The sequence below is a fragment of the Onychostoma macrolepis genome, chromosome 20, assembly GCF_012432095.1.
Source record: "Onychostoma macrolepis isolate SWU-2019 chromosome 20, ASM1243209v1, whole genome shotgun sequence".
Taxonomy (NCBI): Eukaryota; Metazoa; Chordata; class Actinopteri; order Cypriniformes; family Cyprinidae; genus Onychostoma; species Onychostoma macrolepis.
This window is the reverse complement of record NC_081174.1, coordinates 19,614,549-19,630,465: the sequence shown is the minus strand read 5'-3', so window position 1 is coordinate 19,630,465 and position 15,917 is coordinate 19,614,549. Positions and strand designations below refer to the sequence as shown.

At 37.9% G+C, this 15,917-nt stretch overlaps 1 protein-coding gene across 2 annotated transcripts; it reads left to right on the top strand.

Annotated features, from left to right (window-relative positions):
- Positions 1–6,109: 6,109 nt before the first annotated feature.
- hpcal1 (hippocalcin-like 1) lies at positions 6,110–15,899 on the top strand. 2 transcript variants are annotated; one of them, XM_058755317.1, is made up of 5 exons: positions 6,110–6,301; positions 6,411–6,477; positions 12,259–12,679; positions 13,232–13,337; positions 13,810–15,899. In XM_058755317.1, exons 3-5 carry the CDS (start codon positions 12,302–12,304, stop codon positions 13,905–13,907), a joined length of 582 nt encoding a protein of 193 aa, XP_058611300.1. In that variant the 5' UTR covers positions 6,110–6,301; positions 6,411–6,477; positions 12,259–12,301; the 3' UTR covers positions 13,908–15,899. The 2 variants fall into 2 exon arrangements, with proteins under 2 accessions (XP_058611300.1, XP_058611299.1); XM_058755316.1 differs by having other exon boundaries at positions 6,110–6,477.
- Positions 15,900–15,917: the final 18 nt, after the last annotated feature.

Sequence of the window (15,917 nt, the reverse complement as noted above, 5' to 3'; positions counted from 1 at the left end):
ATTTCTGTTGTCTAAATACTAGATACGTGAACTTTCAGTTGCGGTATGACAATGGTGACTGAGACTGATATAGTGAATCTTATTTAGCTAGATTTTAAAACTATTGCAATGATGCTTGAAACCATTCATTCTCAATGTAGATACTTTGGTTTAGCTCAGAACATTCAGTCAGCAGGCCTTCTATGAGACCTCATAATGGGAGTGGGAATTGCTTAATATGGTGGATATGCTGTGCAGTAGATACGTGTACTTCACTCACATGCATGGCATGTCTAATACATGTGACACCCAGCACTGCATCCACACTATATCATGATTTAAGGAAGAATGTGGTTTTGTGCATTTAAACTGTGGAAGATACACAGAAGACAACAGATGGTACGAATTCCTCTTTTGCAGTATTTTGCTTTCTATTTTTAAGAGCATTAATGTTGTTTATTAGTTTAAAACTAACTCCAGCCTTATCCAGGCTGGAATCTCATGCCATTACTGTATCAGCTCCTATAAAACTCCAGATTGTGGTCATTTACCGTCCCCCTGGCCAAATTCTAGCCACCTTCCTAGAGGAGCTGGACGGGCTGATGTCCTCTTTCGTGGAGGATGGCACTCCGCTCTTAGTCTTTGGTGATTTCAACATTCACCTAGACAAGCCTTATGCTACAGACTTCCATTCACTCCTAGCTTCATTTGATCTCAAACGCCTTACCACCACTAGCACGCACAAATCAGGCAACCAGCTTGATTTAATTTACACACGCACTTGTACAGCAGATAACATTCTGGTACAACCACTACGTACCTCGGACCATTTCTTCATTACATTTACATTACACTTTGCTACTCCTGTGCCACCAACCCCCCTACCGGTTACTTTTAGACGAAACCTACGTTCCCTTTCTCCCTCCCATCTCTCCTCTGTAGTATCCTCCTCTCTTCCATCACCCACCCATTTCTCATCTCTGGATGTGAATGCAGCTACTGAGACTTTATGCTCTACCTTAACCTCTTGTCTAGACAACATTTGTCCTCTCTCCTCTAGGCCAGCACGGGCTGCTCCTTCCAACCCATGGTTATCCGAGGTTCTTCGTGAACATCGGACTACACTCAGAGCGGCAGAGAGAAAATGGCGCAAATCAAGCGATCTGTCGGACCTCAGTAGGTACCTTTGCTCACATCCTTCTCTGCTAAAGTCCACACTGCCAAATCCTCACATTTCCACAACAAGATCAACAGCGCTCCAGACATGCGTAATCTCTTCAGAACATTTAATTCCCTCCTCTGTCCCCCTCCACCTCTTACCACCACTTCTATTACAGCTGATGACTTTGCCACTTTTTTTTACAGACAAAACTAGATCGATCAGTGGTCAGTTTTCACCTCCACGCACACATGACCCTCAACCTACCACATCCACTGCTAAAACTCCCATCTTCTCTTTCTGTCCCCTCACTGAGGCTGAAGTATCCAAGCTTCTCCTCTCCAACCATCCTACAACATGTCCTCTTGACCCAATCCCCTCACACCTTCTGCAAGCAATCTCTCCCACGCTCTTACCGGCACTCACACACATCATCAACACATCCCTCCTCACAGGCATCTTCCCCACTGCGTTCAAGCAGGCTCGGGTAACCCCACTGCTCAAAAAACCTACATTAAACACTTCTCTTATAGAAAACTATAGACCTGTCTCTCTCCTTCCATTCATAGCGAAAACACTTGAACGAGTTGTCTTCAACCAGGTCTCACTGTTTCTTTCACAGAACGACAAACTGGACGCTAAACAGTCAGGTTTCAGGAGTGGCCACTCAACCGAGACTGCGCTTCTCTCAGTCACTGAAGCCCTGCGAATTGCAAAAGCCCATTCCAAATCATCAGTCCTCATTCTGCTGGATCTATCTGCCGCTTTTGACACTGTCAATCATCAGATACTCCTCTCCACCCTCTCATCACTGGGCATCACTGGCATTCCACTTCGCTGGTTTGAATCCTATCTCACTGGTAGGTCTTTCAGGGTGGCCTGGGGAGGGGAGGTATCCAAAGCACATACACTGGTCACTGGGGTTCCTCAGGGATCGGTTCTTAGACCCCTCCTCTTCTCCACATACACTACATCACTGGGTCCCATCATACAGGCACATGGATTCTCCTACCACTGCTACGCTGATGACACACAGCTCTATCTCTCTTTTCAACCAGATGATCCAACGGTAGCTGCACAGATCTCAGGCTGCCTGGCGGACATCTCGGCATGGATGAAAGAACATCACCTGCAGCTCAACCTGGCAAAGACTGAGCTTCTTGTCGTCCCTGCCACTCCGACTCTACAGCATGACTTCACGGTCCAGTTAGGTTCATCAACAATAACCCCATCAACTTCGGTCACAAATCTTGGTGTAATCTTTGATGATCAGCTGACCTTCAAAGACCACATTGCAAAGACTGCTCGATCTTGCAGGTTTGCACTACACAACATCAGAAAGATCAGGCCCTTTCTGACAGAGCATGCTGCACAACTTCTTGTCCAGGCCCTTGTCATTTCTAGGCTGGACTACTGCAATGCTCTTCTGGCTGGACTTCTGTCAAACACAGTCAAACCTCTACAAATGATTCAGAATGCAGCGGCATGACTGGTCTTCAACGAGCCCAAAAGAGCCCATGTTACACCTCTCTTTATCTCCTTGCACTGGCTACCGGTCGCGGCTCGCATCAAGTTCAAGACACTGATGCTTGCATATAGAACAACCACAGGCTCAGCACCCGCTTACTTGCACTCTCTATTAAGAATCTACATCCCCTCCAGAAATCTGAGATCTGCTAGTGAGCGACGCCTCGTGATACCATCACAGAGAGGCTCAAAATCACTCTCCAGAACATTCTCGTTCACCATTCCTGGCTGGTGGAATGATCTTCCCACCCCTATCCGGAATGCTGGATCCCTGTCAATCTTCAAGCAACAACTGAAAACTCATCTCTTTCGACAGCACTTGACTTCATCCTAAACTTAAAAAAAAAAAAAAAAAAAAAATGTCTCTTTACTTATTCCTTCCTTTGGTAGTTTGTACTTATTTGAACAATGCCTGAGACTTGGTGTTGCAAGCGCTTCGTCTGTCTGATTGCCTCTTCAAGATGAATCGCTTTATGTATTCCCCAAAAGTCGCTTTGGATAAAAGCGTCTGCAAAATGACTAAATGTAAATGTAAATGTAAATCCAGCCATTATAGAGTTAATGGCAAACCTGATAAAAACTGACTTACATTTAGATTTTACTTCTTTTGAACAACATTGTATATTTGAAAAAATTAAAACAAAATCTTACTTTTCTTAATAATTTCTACATAACATTATGTACAAATAATGCAAAGAATTTCTAGAAAAAAGGTAGATATGTTTGAGAGAGGAGACATTTCCTCGCAGTCTGATTGGTGCTGATCTAATGGGTGGTTGATTTTATGCCAAATCAACAGACAAAAATCAATCATCTCAACCCCAACAACCAGCATGTACTGTTTGTTTTGTAGTTAAACTTCACATCAGATCCTAAAATGAAATCTTAAAGCTGGACTTTATAATGCAGGACACTGAGTGGTATGATTTCCATGCCACCACATGAAGATCTTGCATATTTGTTTTGTTGAAAGACAAATTCTCAATAAAATATTTCACAATGTTTTAATAGTTTGCATTACTAATTGGTATGTGTTATATGATAAATTCAACTGATTATAGATCTTGATTTGCTTCAAGTATTTAATATTTCATTAATGATAGTCAGACAGATGATAGATAGATAGATAGATAGATAGATAGATAGACAGCTAGATAGATAGATAGATGATAGATAGATAGATAGATAGATAGATAGATAGATAGATAGATAGATAACTTAATGTTTAATCTACTTAAAAACAATCTGTTTATTTTATGTGTATAATTTTGCTGTATTTCACTTTATGCAAACTGTTTTTCAGCAGAAAAGAAGTCTGGGGTCAAAATGGTATGGAAATATCAGCACGCTTCCATGGAGTGACCATAAAGTCCATTGCCCCTGTCTGTCTGAGGTACATTTATATCTGTCAACATTAGCTGTTTGTTTTTGAGCTCAGTGCCATCATGGTCTCATTCTCTAGAATCATGATTAAACATGGGAGGTAGTTTATGGGTCTGGGGTCCATTCAGCTGAGAAATCTAAATGTGTATAAAAATAAATATTATAAATACCGTATTGTCCTGAATATAAGACGACCCTGATTATAAGACGACCCCCCTTTTTCCAGATGTACCTGTTGGAAAAAGGCTTTTTGAAAACCAAATCTTGTTTTTTTTTTTTCTCTCTCTCTGTAAAACACATTTATTCTAAAATTATTTTCATATTGCATATTTTTCCAATTCTAATTTTTGTTTTGAAAGTATGGTAAATACTGTTAAAATGTACCAACAATGACATTGGAAAATTTTGATATACCATTGAAATAACAGGTAGCCCATCTGAATTATATAACAATTAGTAGACGTGAAATCTTATTGTAGTCTTCAAATCTGGGTACTGTCTTATGTTTTAAAATCACTTACAGAGGAAGTTTGATCCCATCAGGCTAACATACAGTCAGGATCATGCTGCTGTAAGCTTTTCTTTTTCATTTGTTTTCATTCGCGATCTTTACAACACACATTACATTACATATTTCATGGCACACTCGTTTTATGCGTTTTTGGCGCCACCTATTGTTGTGGGTGTATTATTGACATGTCAAAGTCTAGACCCTGAATATAAGACTAACGCGTTTTTTCAGATGTATTTCCAAGGAAAAAACATCGTCTTATATTCGGGTCAATACGGTACATAAAAGAAGTTTTGATTGCGTAGACTCATAGCTGATTCATGCAATTACAATATCTTGTTATTCCATAACAAGAGCAAAGGTCATTTGTACAATCATAGATCAGAGATCATGAGTGTTTTTCTGTTTTGGAAAGATGGGTTGTTTTTAAAATAATACAAAATTAGATTAAAGGGTCTTTTAGGTCAACAAGCTCTTATTGATGAAGTATGAATCACATTGCATTTCAAAATCACAACATGAATTTTAGGAGAGGACATAAATTGCATAGGCCTAAAGTTTGGATTACAACTGTTTTGGATCAGAATGTTCTGAAAAAATAGACTGTTTTTACATATACAGGAATATACAGTAGGCTAATATTGAAATGACAAGCTGTGTACACTTTTGGCTACAAGAGAAATTACAAGGCAACATCTGCTGCCCCCTGGTGGAGATGTAGAACATATTTCCATCAGAGTTTTCCATCTCAAACCAATGAGAGCTAGAATTTTATAAAATATAAACATAATTTTGGAACCGTGAGAAAGAATGTTATTCAGATGATCAATTTGAGCTATTAAAATATGTACGACATCAAAACCGAATATTAAAATATAATACATATTTAATACAGGGTGATGTTATGTGGGGTAAATTGCGTCAAGGTAGCAGTGATTGAATATTGAGTAAAAATAAATAAATAAATAATAATACAAATAAATAAAAGAAAAATTAAAAAGTTGCCACAATAGTACTTGATTTTCAACAAAAACTTATTTAACATGAAACGCCCCCAAAAGGTTTTATTAGGTTAGATAAACAGCCTCATTATTTAATTAACCCTAACTGTAAATAGCCTATACTTACATTTTAGCTATATGCTTCCTATGTTTTAGATATGAAATTCTTGTAATCAAGAAAAGAGAAAATCTTTGAAGACAAAAAGCAAGTTTTACAAGAGAATTGGAGGGATGAGGGTGGGATGCAACAGTATCCAGCTGTTATGGAGATGGGATGCAACAGTATCCAGCTGCAGACAAGTACGCGCTTTCTTTCCCGCTAGCGAACTGTTCTTTTTACAGTATATTGCAGTCTGCTCTACTTCGAAGTGTACGGACTCGTCCAAAGAGTAGCACAGTGTTTTGCTCTCCCTAGATCGCTGTGTGTGCACAGAAATTATTAATTATTTGCCTTCAACCGTATCGCAACTTGAAACATGAGTTTAGAATGTGAATGCTCTCAAATATGATACTGACATCCCTTTCTCAGATCCACGAGTCCCCCCTACCGTCTAGCGGTGGTTTCGTCCATTGACAGCGGAGCAGAGCTGTGTGTGTGGTGTCAGGTCTCTCGCTCAATGATGAGGTTTCAAGTGCGCCTTTGAGATGTTATGGAGTCTGTAGAATATTCTGCAATTTATAACTTTTTCGCTTCGCTTTTATTACAACAACACTCCAACTTTTAGTCTACAAGATCGACCGGTACGTGTAAACATAGCTTATTTAGTTTTTTGTTTGTATATGCAAGCTTCTGTTAGTTTTTTCATGCAGCGAAAATTTTGAAAGTTTTGTGAGGGCACTCCTTCTCCAGGACCCGACGGACCAAGGCTACAGCTGACAAATTGGGGCACATATCAGCTTTGTCATTTTTTTTAGAGGTAAGTTGATGTTTGTTTTAAGCCTCTAATATATTTTTTTCAGCAACATATGCCGCTGTTTGTAACCCATCATTTGCATGATAGCGGTCCATGAGAATCAATACACAGCTCTTTATGGCACCTAAAAGAATAAAGTTTAGGCTAAATAATAGTTTCATGTCAAATTTTACAAATCTTCGATGGTTTTGGCAATGGTACGTGAGGTTATTTTTGTATTTCTAGGTTGGAGAAATGTATTTTTTTTATTATTCATTTATTTATTTTTTAGTTTATGGCCAGGTCGCCATAAAATCCATGAATGTAAGCAGGGGCTGTTTTTAATGCCCAGGAAAACTGACCTTATGACTCTATTTAACACTTCACATTAATTTGATATATTAAATCATTTGATTTCCTGGCTTATCCACTGAAGAATTTGACTTATATGTGAATACATTAAGTTACTTACCATATATATAATATAACTGAGTGTATAATTATAGTTACACTGCTTGTGATAGTTCCCTTATATTATATTAATATGTGCAGTACAGCTTTTCAATGGTAGTCTGAAGATGGTCTGATAACAATAGGTTATTCTTCCAATTCACTTGCCATTTGTATTCTTAATTTCATCTGTATTATGATCACCTTGTGGGTCACAGCATGATCTTCACAGCAGGAGTAAGAGGTCGATTTCCCACTTTTCCAATCAAGTCTCTCCATGATGCCTTGCAATCATCTCAGTGGCATACCTGCCAGCCTGCCATCAGTGTCAGAACAATCCGGAACCGCTGTCAACATTTTCATTTCCATCTTCTAGTCTAAATCTGGTAAATACCAGCGAAATGTGTAAAACTGTTTTGGGGAAATTCATCCTGGATGGGAAATGTATTGGATGACCTCTCGACATCATTACATTTAGCGACAAGCTATTTCAAGGAAAAATACCCTGAATTCTCAAACGAGGGTACAAGCGGATTGTTTGGTTTCCTGTGATTTTACGGTCCACCAGAGCAGCAGAAAAACTGGGTTTTCTGTTCTACTGATCTTTAGACACCTGTCAGGGTGCATTTTTGTTAGGCCACATTGGGGAATAGAAGGCTTAATGAGCCTCACACCAACACACACACAGTTAATTGAGTTGATGTTTTATGCATGATGGGTCAAAGATGAATACTGTACAACTACATGCTGAATTGCACTGATGTGTACAAAGTGTGTCCCTCACTTTCCAGGTAACGTCTCTCTAGCTATCTGATCCGTGCACATGGCAACCTGGCACATATTTTTGTTTGATTTGAATGGAGTGTAATGAAAGCTGTTATCTGGAAATAAATTAAGGGCAATAGTTGCACTGTATAGCTTTTCACACTGGTCTGTGAAAAAATACATGTCACGTGAGTGTGTGGAATCTGGCGGCGAGACACAACATTCACGTTTGCCAGAGTGGCAGCGTTGTAATGGGGGCTACTCTAATGAGAGGAAGGAGGGTAACAAAGACAAGTTTGTGCAACCAAGGCTACTGAGAGTGAAACTGGAAACTAGGTCTTGTGTGGAAATCATAGAGGAATGCTTAGTCAGTAGATGCAATATAAGAGCCTCTGACTTATTGTGACAGAATATTCCATTTAGAGGCATGGCAGGCAAGGGTAAAATATTTGGTGAGAAGAAAGTGCAACAGGGGTCAGTGTAATAGAAATTGGCATTTAGGATAAACAGAGGAAATATGTTAAACTAACAGATGCAAATTTATTCATCTGGACAGACAGTTTAAGTAAATGAAATAACATTGAAATACTAACAAGCTTGGCTGAACTTTATATACTGGCTTTTTTCCATAAACTGATTGACATTTCCAAACCTGTTTTCACCCTTAAAGAGATAGTTCACCCCAAAGAATGAAATTGCTGTCATGATTTCACTCTCCCTCTCAGGTCTTTCCAAATCTGTATAACTTTCCTTCCTCCGTGGAAAAAGTGTACTGAAGAATGTACCAGCAATTTCTTTCCATGCTGTTAAAATGAATGGTAACCGGAGCGTTCAAGCTTTAAAAAGAAAACTGAAGCCTAATAAAAGTATCATAAAAGTGGTCCACATTACTAATGCATTTTCTGAGAAACAGCTTCAGTTTACTGTAAGTGATGATATCATGATGAAATGACGATGCCTGATTCGTGAATAATATATACATTAAATATTATAATAATATATTTTAATATTTAATTGGTTCACAAAATTTTGAACCAATCACTGTGATCCAGATCTCACATTAAACTCAAATTGACTGCTTATTTATGTTAAGACTGTCAATGAACAACAAGTGAAAAGATTAGGTTTCAGTCTATTTGTGAGCAAATTATTCTTGTGAGTTGGATCTTTTCAATAAATTAGATTTATTGGTTTGCTAGACCAGCGGTTTTCAATCCTGTTTCTCGGGACCCACTGCTCTGCACATTTTGCATGTCTCCCTTATCTGACACACTCATTTGAGTTCATGGAGCCCTTTCCTAATGAGCTGATGATCTGAATCAGGTGTGTAAATTAGGGAGACATGCAAAATGTGCAGAGCTGTGGGTCCCCAGGAACAGGTTTGAAAACTACTGCACTAGACCAGTTAGAATGAATCAGTTCTCAAGTTCTACTCCGCTGACTACTTCTCTTTGTTAAGACTATCAGTGAATAACGAGCGAAAAGATTAAATTTTATGTCTATTCATGAACAAAATATTCTTTTGAGTTGGATTTTTTCATTGAATCTGTTTATTTGGTTCATAAAACTAATCTGAACGAATCAGTCTGATCCAGTTCTTGAGTACGGCTAAACTGTCTGGTCCTCTGTGTTAAGACTAATAGTGAAAAACTAATGAGATAACATTTTTGTCTATTCCTCACACACAATTATGTCATAGGATTTCAGAAGATTTCCATATAAATTATTTTTATGATACTTTAAGGCTCTAGTTCCCATTCTTTGTAATTGAATGAAAAATGACCAGTAAATGCTTAAGTGTCTCCTTTTGTGTTCCATGAAAGTCATACAGGTTTAAACTTGAAAATATTTGAATGATGGCAGAATGTAAAAGTTTTGGCTGATCTATCCCTTTAAGAAACATGAAGTCATTCTTTGGGATGTTGACATAAGAAGCTATATGTTTTCTCCAGTGTTCTTTAGGGTGTGTGAGTGCCATTTGTATCGTTTATAGAAAGACACCAGTTGTGAAACCACCTGTAAAGCATTATGGTTTGTGACTTGAGTGGCAGAGGATGCTTCTGAACCATGAGGTACTGGAGCATAAAGTAATACACCATCTGCTCTCCACCCACAATTCATTTGAGAAGATGTGTCTCACACTTCACTGTTCTGATTCAGTTTTTTTTTGCAAGGGGCTTTTCAAGCATTTGGAAAATTAGGGCTGTGTTCGACTCCTCACTCCTCTCATCATGTCTTTCATTTTGGTTCCTCTTCACAGAGAATGAATATGTGGGCCTGATTCTCAGCTCTATATATGTGCCCCCTGTGATGTTGTTATTTCTGCTGGATCAGGGCCTGTGGGGACCCTACTTTTTCATATTTTTTTCCATTTGACAGCAGCATGAGCTTACATTTTTTTTTTCCTTCAGATGGAAAGTTCTGGGTTTCTTGTGGCTTGGTAAGTGTCTGAGGGAAAAGAGGGAGGGAGCAGCAAGCTACGCCCATGTTTATGTCTGTCTGCCTGCGTGCTGCCAGGCCAGTAGCTTCACCCATGTGACTCGAGCCAAGGGAGGAGCCACTCTTTTGATGGCCTTGACAAACTAAGCAAACGGAGCAAAACCATTTTCTGAAGAAGTGGACATGTCAGAGAATCAAGTCTAAATGCCTAAAAAAATCTATTTCTCTAGAACATACTGAGTTAGTTCCTCCTTAAGAAAGTGTAGCTTTAACCGAAATAAACTGCAGAAATAAATAGATATTTACAGTAGCTTTGAGGTTTCTAGGTCATAGTAATTCAGTAACCCATGACGTTTTTATTTAGGAAAAGAAAATCTGTTGCGGTGTTGCTCTGTGGATGCAGCACGAGATAGATGGCAGACGGTATTTTAGTCACAGGAACACCAATTTATATCTATAATGAGCCATGATCTCACTTGCCACCCTGCAGTCTTGAAACCAGGAGCTTGTGGGCTAAAGTAGGACATCCTGATTCACTGGAAGGAAAAGATGCTTGCATGAAGATACATTTTTTCCAAACAGAAATATGCACAGTCTGGTCATAGTAATGGCCTTCTGTTTACACAGGTTTGATAGTGGCCAATGATGTTTTTCAAAACTAGTGCTAAACTACTGATATTTTTAATAACTAAGAGCAGAATTGTTAAAAATATACTCTTTGTGTTTATGTTGGTTTCATATGATTTTGAAAATATAAATTATATAAAATGTCATGTAATGTAACCCTCAAGTAAAAAAGTTTAAATATAAAATTTTATTTACTTATATCATTAATTATACTTTTTTAGGCTTGGCCCACATGACATTTACAACCTGAATTATGACTTTGTTCTGCAAGGATCCTTGCTATGATAGTTTTATTATTTTTTTCCTGTATGTTTCTCCATGTTGGTTGAACCACATGGCTTTGGTGGTCATGACTTGATGGTGACATTATTTTTTATACTTTTTTTCTAATATTAATAAGCAGTGAAGTGTTTTTTTAAGATATAAAAAATGGTCAAACTACCTAAAAATTCTTGCCCTTATCTCAGGACGGTTGTGTCATCCTGACATTTTTTTTAAACTTTATGTCCCCTCAAATATATCAAAATTAATTTTAATACAGAAATTAAAAATCATAGAAGAAATGTATTCAAGTCATTGTTTGAATGAGTTGCATTTTAAATGTATTTTTGAAAAAAATATTAGATCCGGAGGCTACACTTTATATTAAGGTGTCCTTATTTCAGTGTAATTGTACATTTAAGTACTGAGTAATATTAATTAACTACATGTACTTACTATATGGTTAAGGTTAGGATTAGGGTTTGGCTTAGGGTTACTTGCATATAATTATGCATTATTTATTGTTATTATAAAAGTAAGTACATGTAACGTGTAACAAGGACACCTTAAAATAAAGTGTTACCGATCCGAACAAAAAAAAAAAAAATGGCATTAAGTCATTGAACTATACTGTAAACAAGTCAGATTCAGAAAGGAATATGAAAGAGTCTGTAGTAAAAAGAGCGAGAATATGGAAACGAGTGCATATGGTCACGTAGCTTACATAACCTATCGTTAAATTTCCCATCCCTGCCACCTCACCATTTATATGGTCTTTATATGATTTGTTTAAATAGAATGAGCAGTGCCTCACACTCTGCCCCCTCTTAACGCTGCGAGCACAGGCTCATGTACAGTAAGCCACACCAACCGTTCCAAATTACCCACACACATGCAAAAAAACACATCTCTTCATCATCTCCCTGGTAACCCACGCCGACTTGATTGTTGCTAAGGGGGTCTGGTGACAGTTATGCCCTCATATTAGCCTCCCTGAATGCTGCTCAGTGCCCTCCCCCCTTTACTCCACTGTGAAGGAGTCAATAAATTCTCACCTTAACAAGGTATTAAATGGTTTCCATGGATACCAGGATCCACTCCCTGGGTTTGGAAGGGTAACACGTTTTCCATTATTCCGAAACCTACATCTGGCAGAGGAAATGTGGATCTCTTTATTCTGGCTTGTGTTGAAAGTATAAAAGAGGCTAATTTGGGGTTCAAAATAGCTAAGTAGTTACTTTTTCTTTGTGTTTGTGCTGACAGGGAGCAGCAAGGATCTGGGAACCGTCTGTGAGAGAGTTTCGTCATGGGTAAACAGAACAGCAAGTTGCGACCCGAGGTCCTCAATGACCTGCGGGAGAACACGGAGTTCACAGACCATGAATTGCAGGAGTGGTACCGTGGCTTCCTGAAGGACTGCCCATCTGGCCACCTCACGGTAGAAGAATTCAAGAAGATCTACGCCAATTTCTTCCCCTATGGTGACGCTTCAAAGTTCGCAGAGCACGTCTTCCGCACCTTTGACACCAACGGAGACGCCACCATCGACTTCCGGGAGTTCATTATTGCCCTGAGTGTGACCTCGCGCGGAGGCCTGGAGCAGAAGCTCCGCTGGGCCTTCAGCATGTACGATCTGGACGGCAACGGATACATCAGCCGAGCTGAAATGCTGGAGATCGTACAGGTGAGGTACTTTTTAGTGCTTGCCCTCCTTTTGGTTTCATTTGCATTTCTGTATTTTACCCGGCGAGTCATTGTTTTCAGAGCAGCTTGTTCCACATCAATATTGGCTCAGTCTAATGTTTGGTGATACAGACCTCCTGAATAAACAGATCTCCTCAAACAAGTGTTCCACAGGCCATATGGTCTTGCCACAAATGGTGGCCAAACACTAAGGCTTTGTTCGCTACTTCAAAGGGTCTGTTGACTCTCCATGTTAATAACATTGATGGCTCTTTTACACCTGCGACCGAGGACATGTTATAAAACAATATCTGAAAGTGACATTAAATGTGTCTGGCTGGGAAACGAGCTGGTGATCATTTGCATTGATTACGCTGATATGAAGTGTTGATTGAAGCTGTGACAGTGACAGCTGCGTTATGGAACTTTTGACTGGCAGTCGTAGCATTATAAAGACAGTCTTATCAAACTTGTTGCTATTGAAAAACGAAGCCTTTGCATGTGACGGCAAACTACCGTATGCTTTGACACACAGTTACATTAATCTTCACAGGCGATTTATAAAATGGTGTCATCTGTGATGAAGATGCCTGAGGACGAGTCGACACCAGAGAAACGCACAGATAAGATATTCCGACAGATGGATACGGACAACGATGGTACGCCTCTCGAGATCCATCTCCCACTCACTGTTAATATTTATATAGACTCTTAAGTTGAAGCACACAAAATGTAATAGAAACTGCACTTGGAAAAAAATGCACATATATATATATATATATATATATATACTGTATATATACTGTATATATATAGTTAAATATGTCAGAATTTAAAAAAAAAAGTTTTCTTACCCAATTACCAAATAGTTTTTTATTGAGCCAAATATAATGGTTTTATGTCTTATGTAACTGTGCTTGCCAAGTAAATATTTCTTGTTTTAAAGATGTTGGGAAACAAGACAGAAATACTCATTTAGAAAATAATTTTTCAGTTTCCATGACAACCACTGGCACACAGATAAAACAATATTTAGGATTTATTTAAGTTCCTGGGTATTTCATCAATATTTGCACCACTCCTGGAAATGGGTGAAATAACATTTTTGTTGTTGTTTTTTCAAATTTATAGGCAGACTGTCTCTGGAGGAATTCATCAAAGGTGCCAAGAGTGACCCCTCTATTGTCAGACTACTGCAGTCTGACCAAAGCACCTCTCGACAGTTATGAATACAGATCTTAAATGCAGCTGACAGGAAACCACTCGCATACACACTGAAAAGGCAAGATTTAATTCGAAAAGTTGTTTGGGTTATTAATGATACACTTATATATCTTTCCTGCTTAAAAAAAAAGTTTCTGTTAATGGGTGGTTACCTGTTTCATCAGTATTCCGAGCATGTTTTTGGATTGGTATTGATGAGTTGTCATAATGTCTGGGAATGGTCAGAATTTTAAAGAACCCTTGAAATCAATTGGCAAAATTCAGGTATTTACAGATATTTAAAATAAAAAAGAATATTAAAAAAAGCATGAAACTAGCATGAATCTGTAAAATTGTGACTTCAAAGTGTCTTTAAGTGATGACCTAAAAAGAATTATATTTTCACAATTGTTTGCATTCCTCTCAAAGCGGTAAATGACTAGTCAGTACCATGTGCAAATTTCTAGACTGGCTATTAGGCGAAAAGATGAAGTTCTGCTTGTAAATATTCCATTTGTTTTGCATTCATTCCAAATCTCAATCTCAGATATCTCCAGAGCACTATTTTTATGCTTTTGGCATGTTCTAAACATAGTATTTGTACTAGGTGTTCTTTGGTTGAAAGTTGGGTTTTATACATCAGGGGGTCTAGATGCATTCGGAGCGGTCTGCTGTCCTGCCAATTATGATAATTTTGAAACAGACTGTGTTCTACTTTATTTTAAAATGAAAGTATTGCTTCTTTAACTGTGTAACAGAACATGCCAACAGTTTGGTGTCAGTAAGATTTTTTAAATTGATCAAACGTCATAGTAAACATGCTCGCTTTGTTATAATTGTTAGATTTCTATTTCAAATAAATGCTTTTCTTTCAAATTTTCTGTACATCAAAGAATCCTGAGAAAATGTATCATGCTTTACAAAAAATATTAAGATGTTTCTTGAGCAGCAAATAAGTTTCATGGTTTGAAAGATAATGTGACACTGAAGACTGGAGTAATGACCACTGAAAATTAAGCTTTGCCATCACAGGTGATATATTTTCAAATATATTAAAAACAGTCATTTTAATAATAAAAAAATAAAATTCACAATTTTACTTATTTTACAGTAATTTTGATCGAATAAATGCAGCTTTAGTGAGGATAAGATGTTTTCAAACAGTTTGAAAGATCTTACTGAAACCAAACTTGTGAACAATAAATGCCCACTGTATTTTGAGTTCAGATGTAGCATTTAGATTTCAAATCTAATATGCTAGAATAAGTCTGAATTTTTTTCTCAGGAGTTCAGAATGAATCGAATTATAATGCGCTTTGATCTGTTTTAAAGTGCTATCGAATCATGCATAATTATTTTCCTGCTTTGTTTTTGTTTCAATGCTAAATTAAACTAAAGGTAGCATAAGCAGACAGTCACACTTTTCACAACCGTTTCTGCCCTGAAAGTAAAAAACAGCAGCCATCAGCCTTTAGGCTGCTCATGAATATTTGAATGCTGTTGTCGGTGTGGACATATGGAACAGATAGAATAGCAGACAGGTGGTTAGTTTCTATTCGATGCTTTCACCAATCCAGTGTCAACATGAACAGTACAGATGCTGTTGGATAAGTAGCTCCATGGAATGTAACAGTAACACTTCATGTCAAATATAGTGTCTTCAAGCACTTTCTGTTAAAAGAAACATTCTTTCACTTGGCTCTTAATTTGCTCTTTTGCATGTGTGGTATGTCAGTGCTCCCTTAGTATTTTTTTTTTCCTCTGTGAAATGACTGTTGAAGTGAAATGCCAAAACTAACATTTGTACTGGATACATATATATATAGATTTATGAGTCATTTCTAATTTTGTATAGTGTTAATTGTGTTGTAAGGAATGATGGTTGACAAAAAAAAAAGTTATATTGCAGCTGGGAATGGGATGTCCAGCCATATTTTTGTGAAGCCAAAGCGTCAGTGAATCTAAATGTTGCATCTTTACAGTGTATGTGCATGAATTCTCAATAAACCACTGATTCATAGGCAACAAGTGTTCAT

Coding starts and splice junctions, on each gene's coding strand:
- hpcal1 (XM_058755317.1), top strand. CDS start 12,302: ATGGGTAAACAGAACAGCAAGTTGCGACCCGAGGTCCTCAATGACCTG. Junction 12,680..13,231: donor AAATGCTGGAGATCGTACAG/GTGAGGTACTTT, acceptor TAATCTTCACAG/GCGATTTATAAAATGGTGTC. Junction 13,338..13,809: donor GATGGATACGGACAACGATG/GTACGCCTCTCG, acceptor TCAAATTTATAG/GCAGACTGTCTCTGGAGGAA.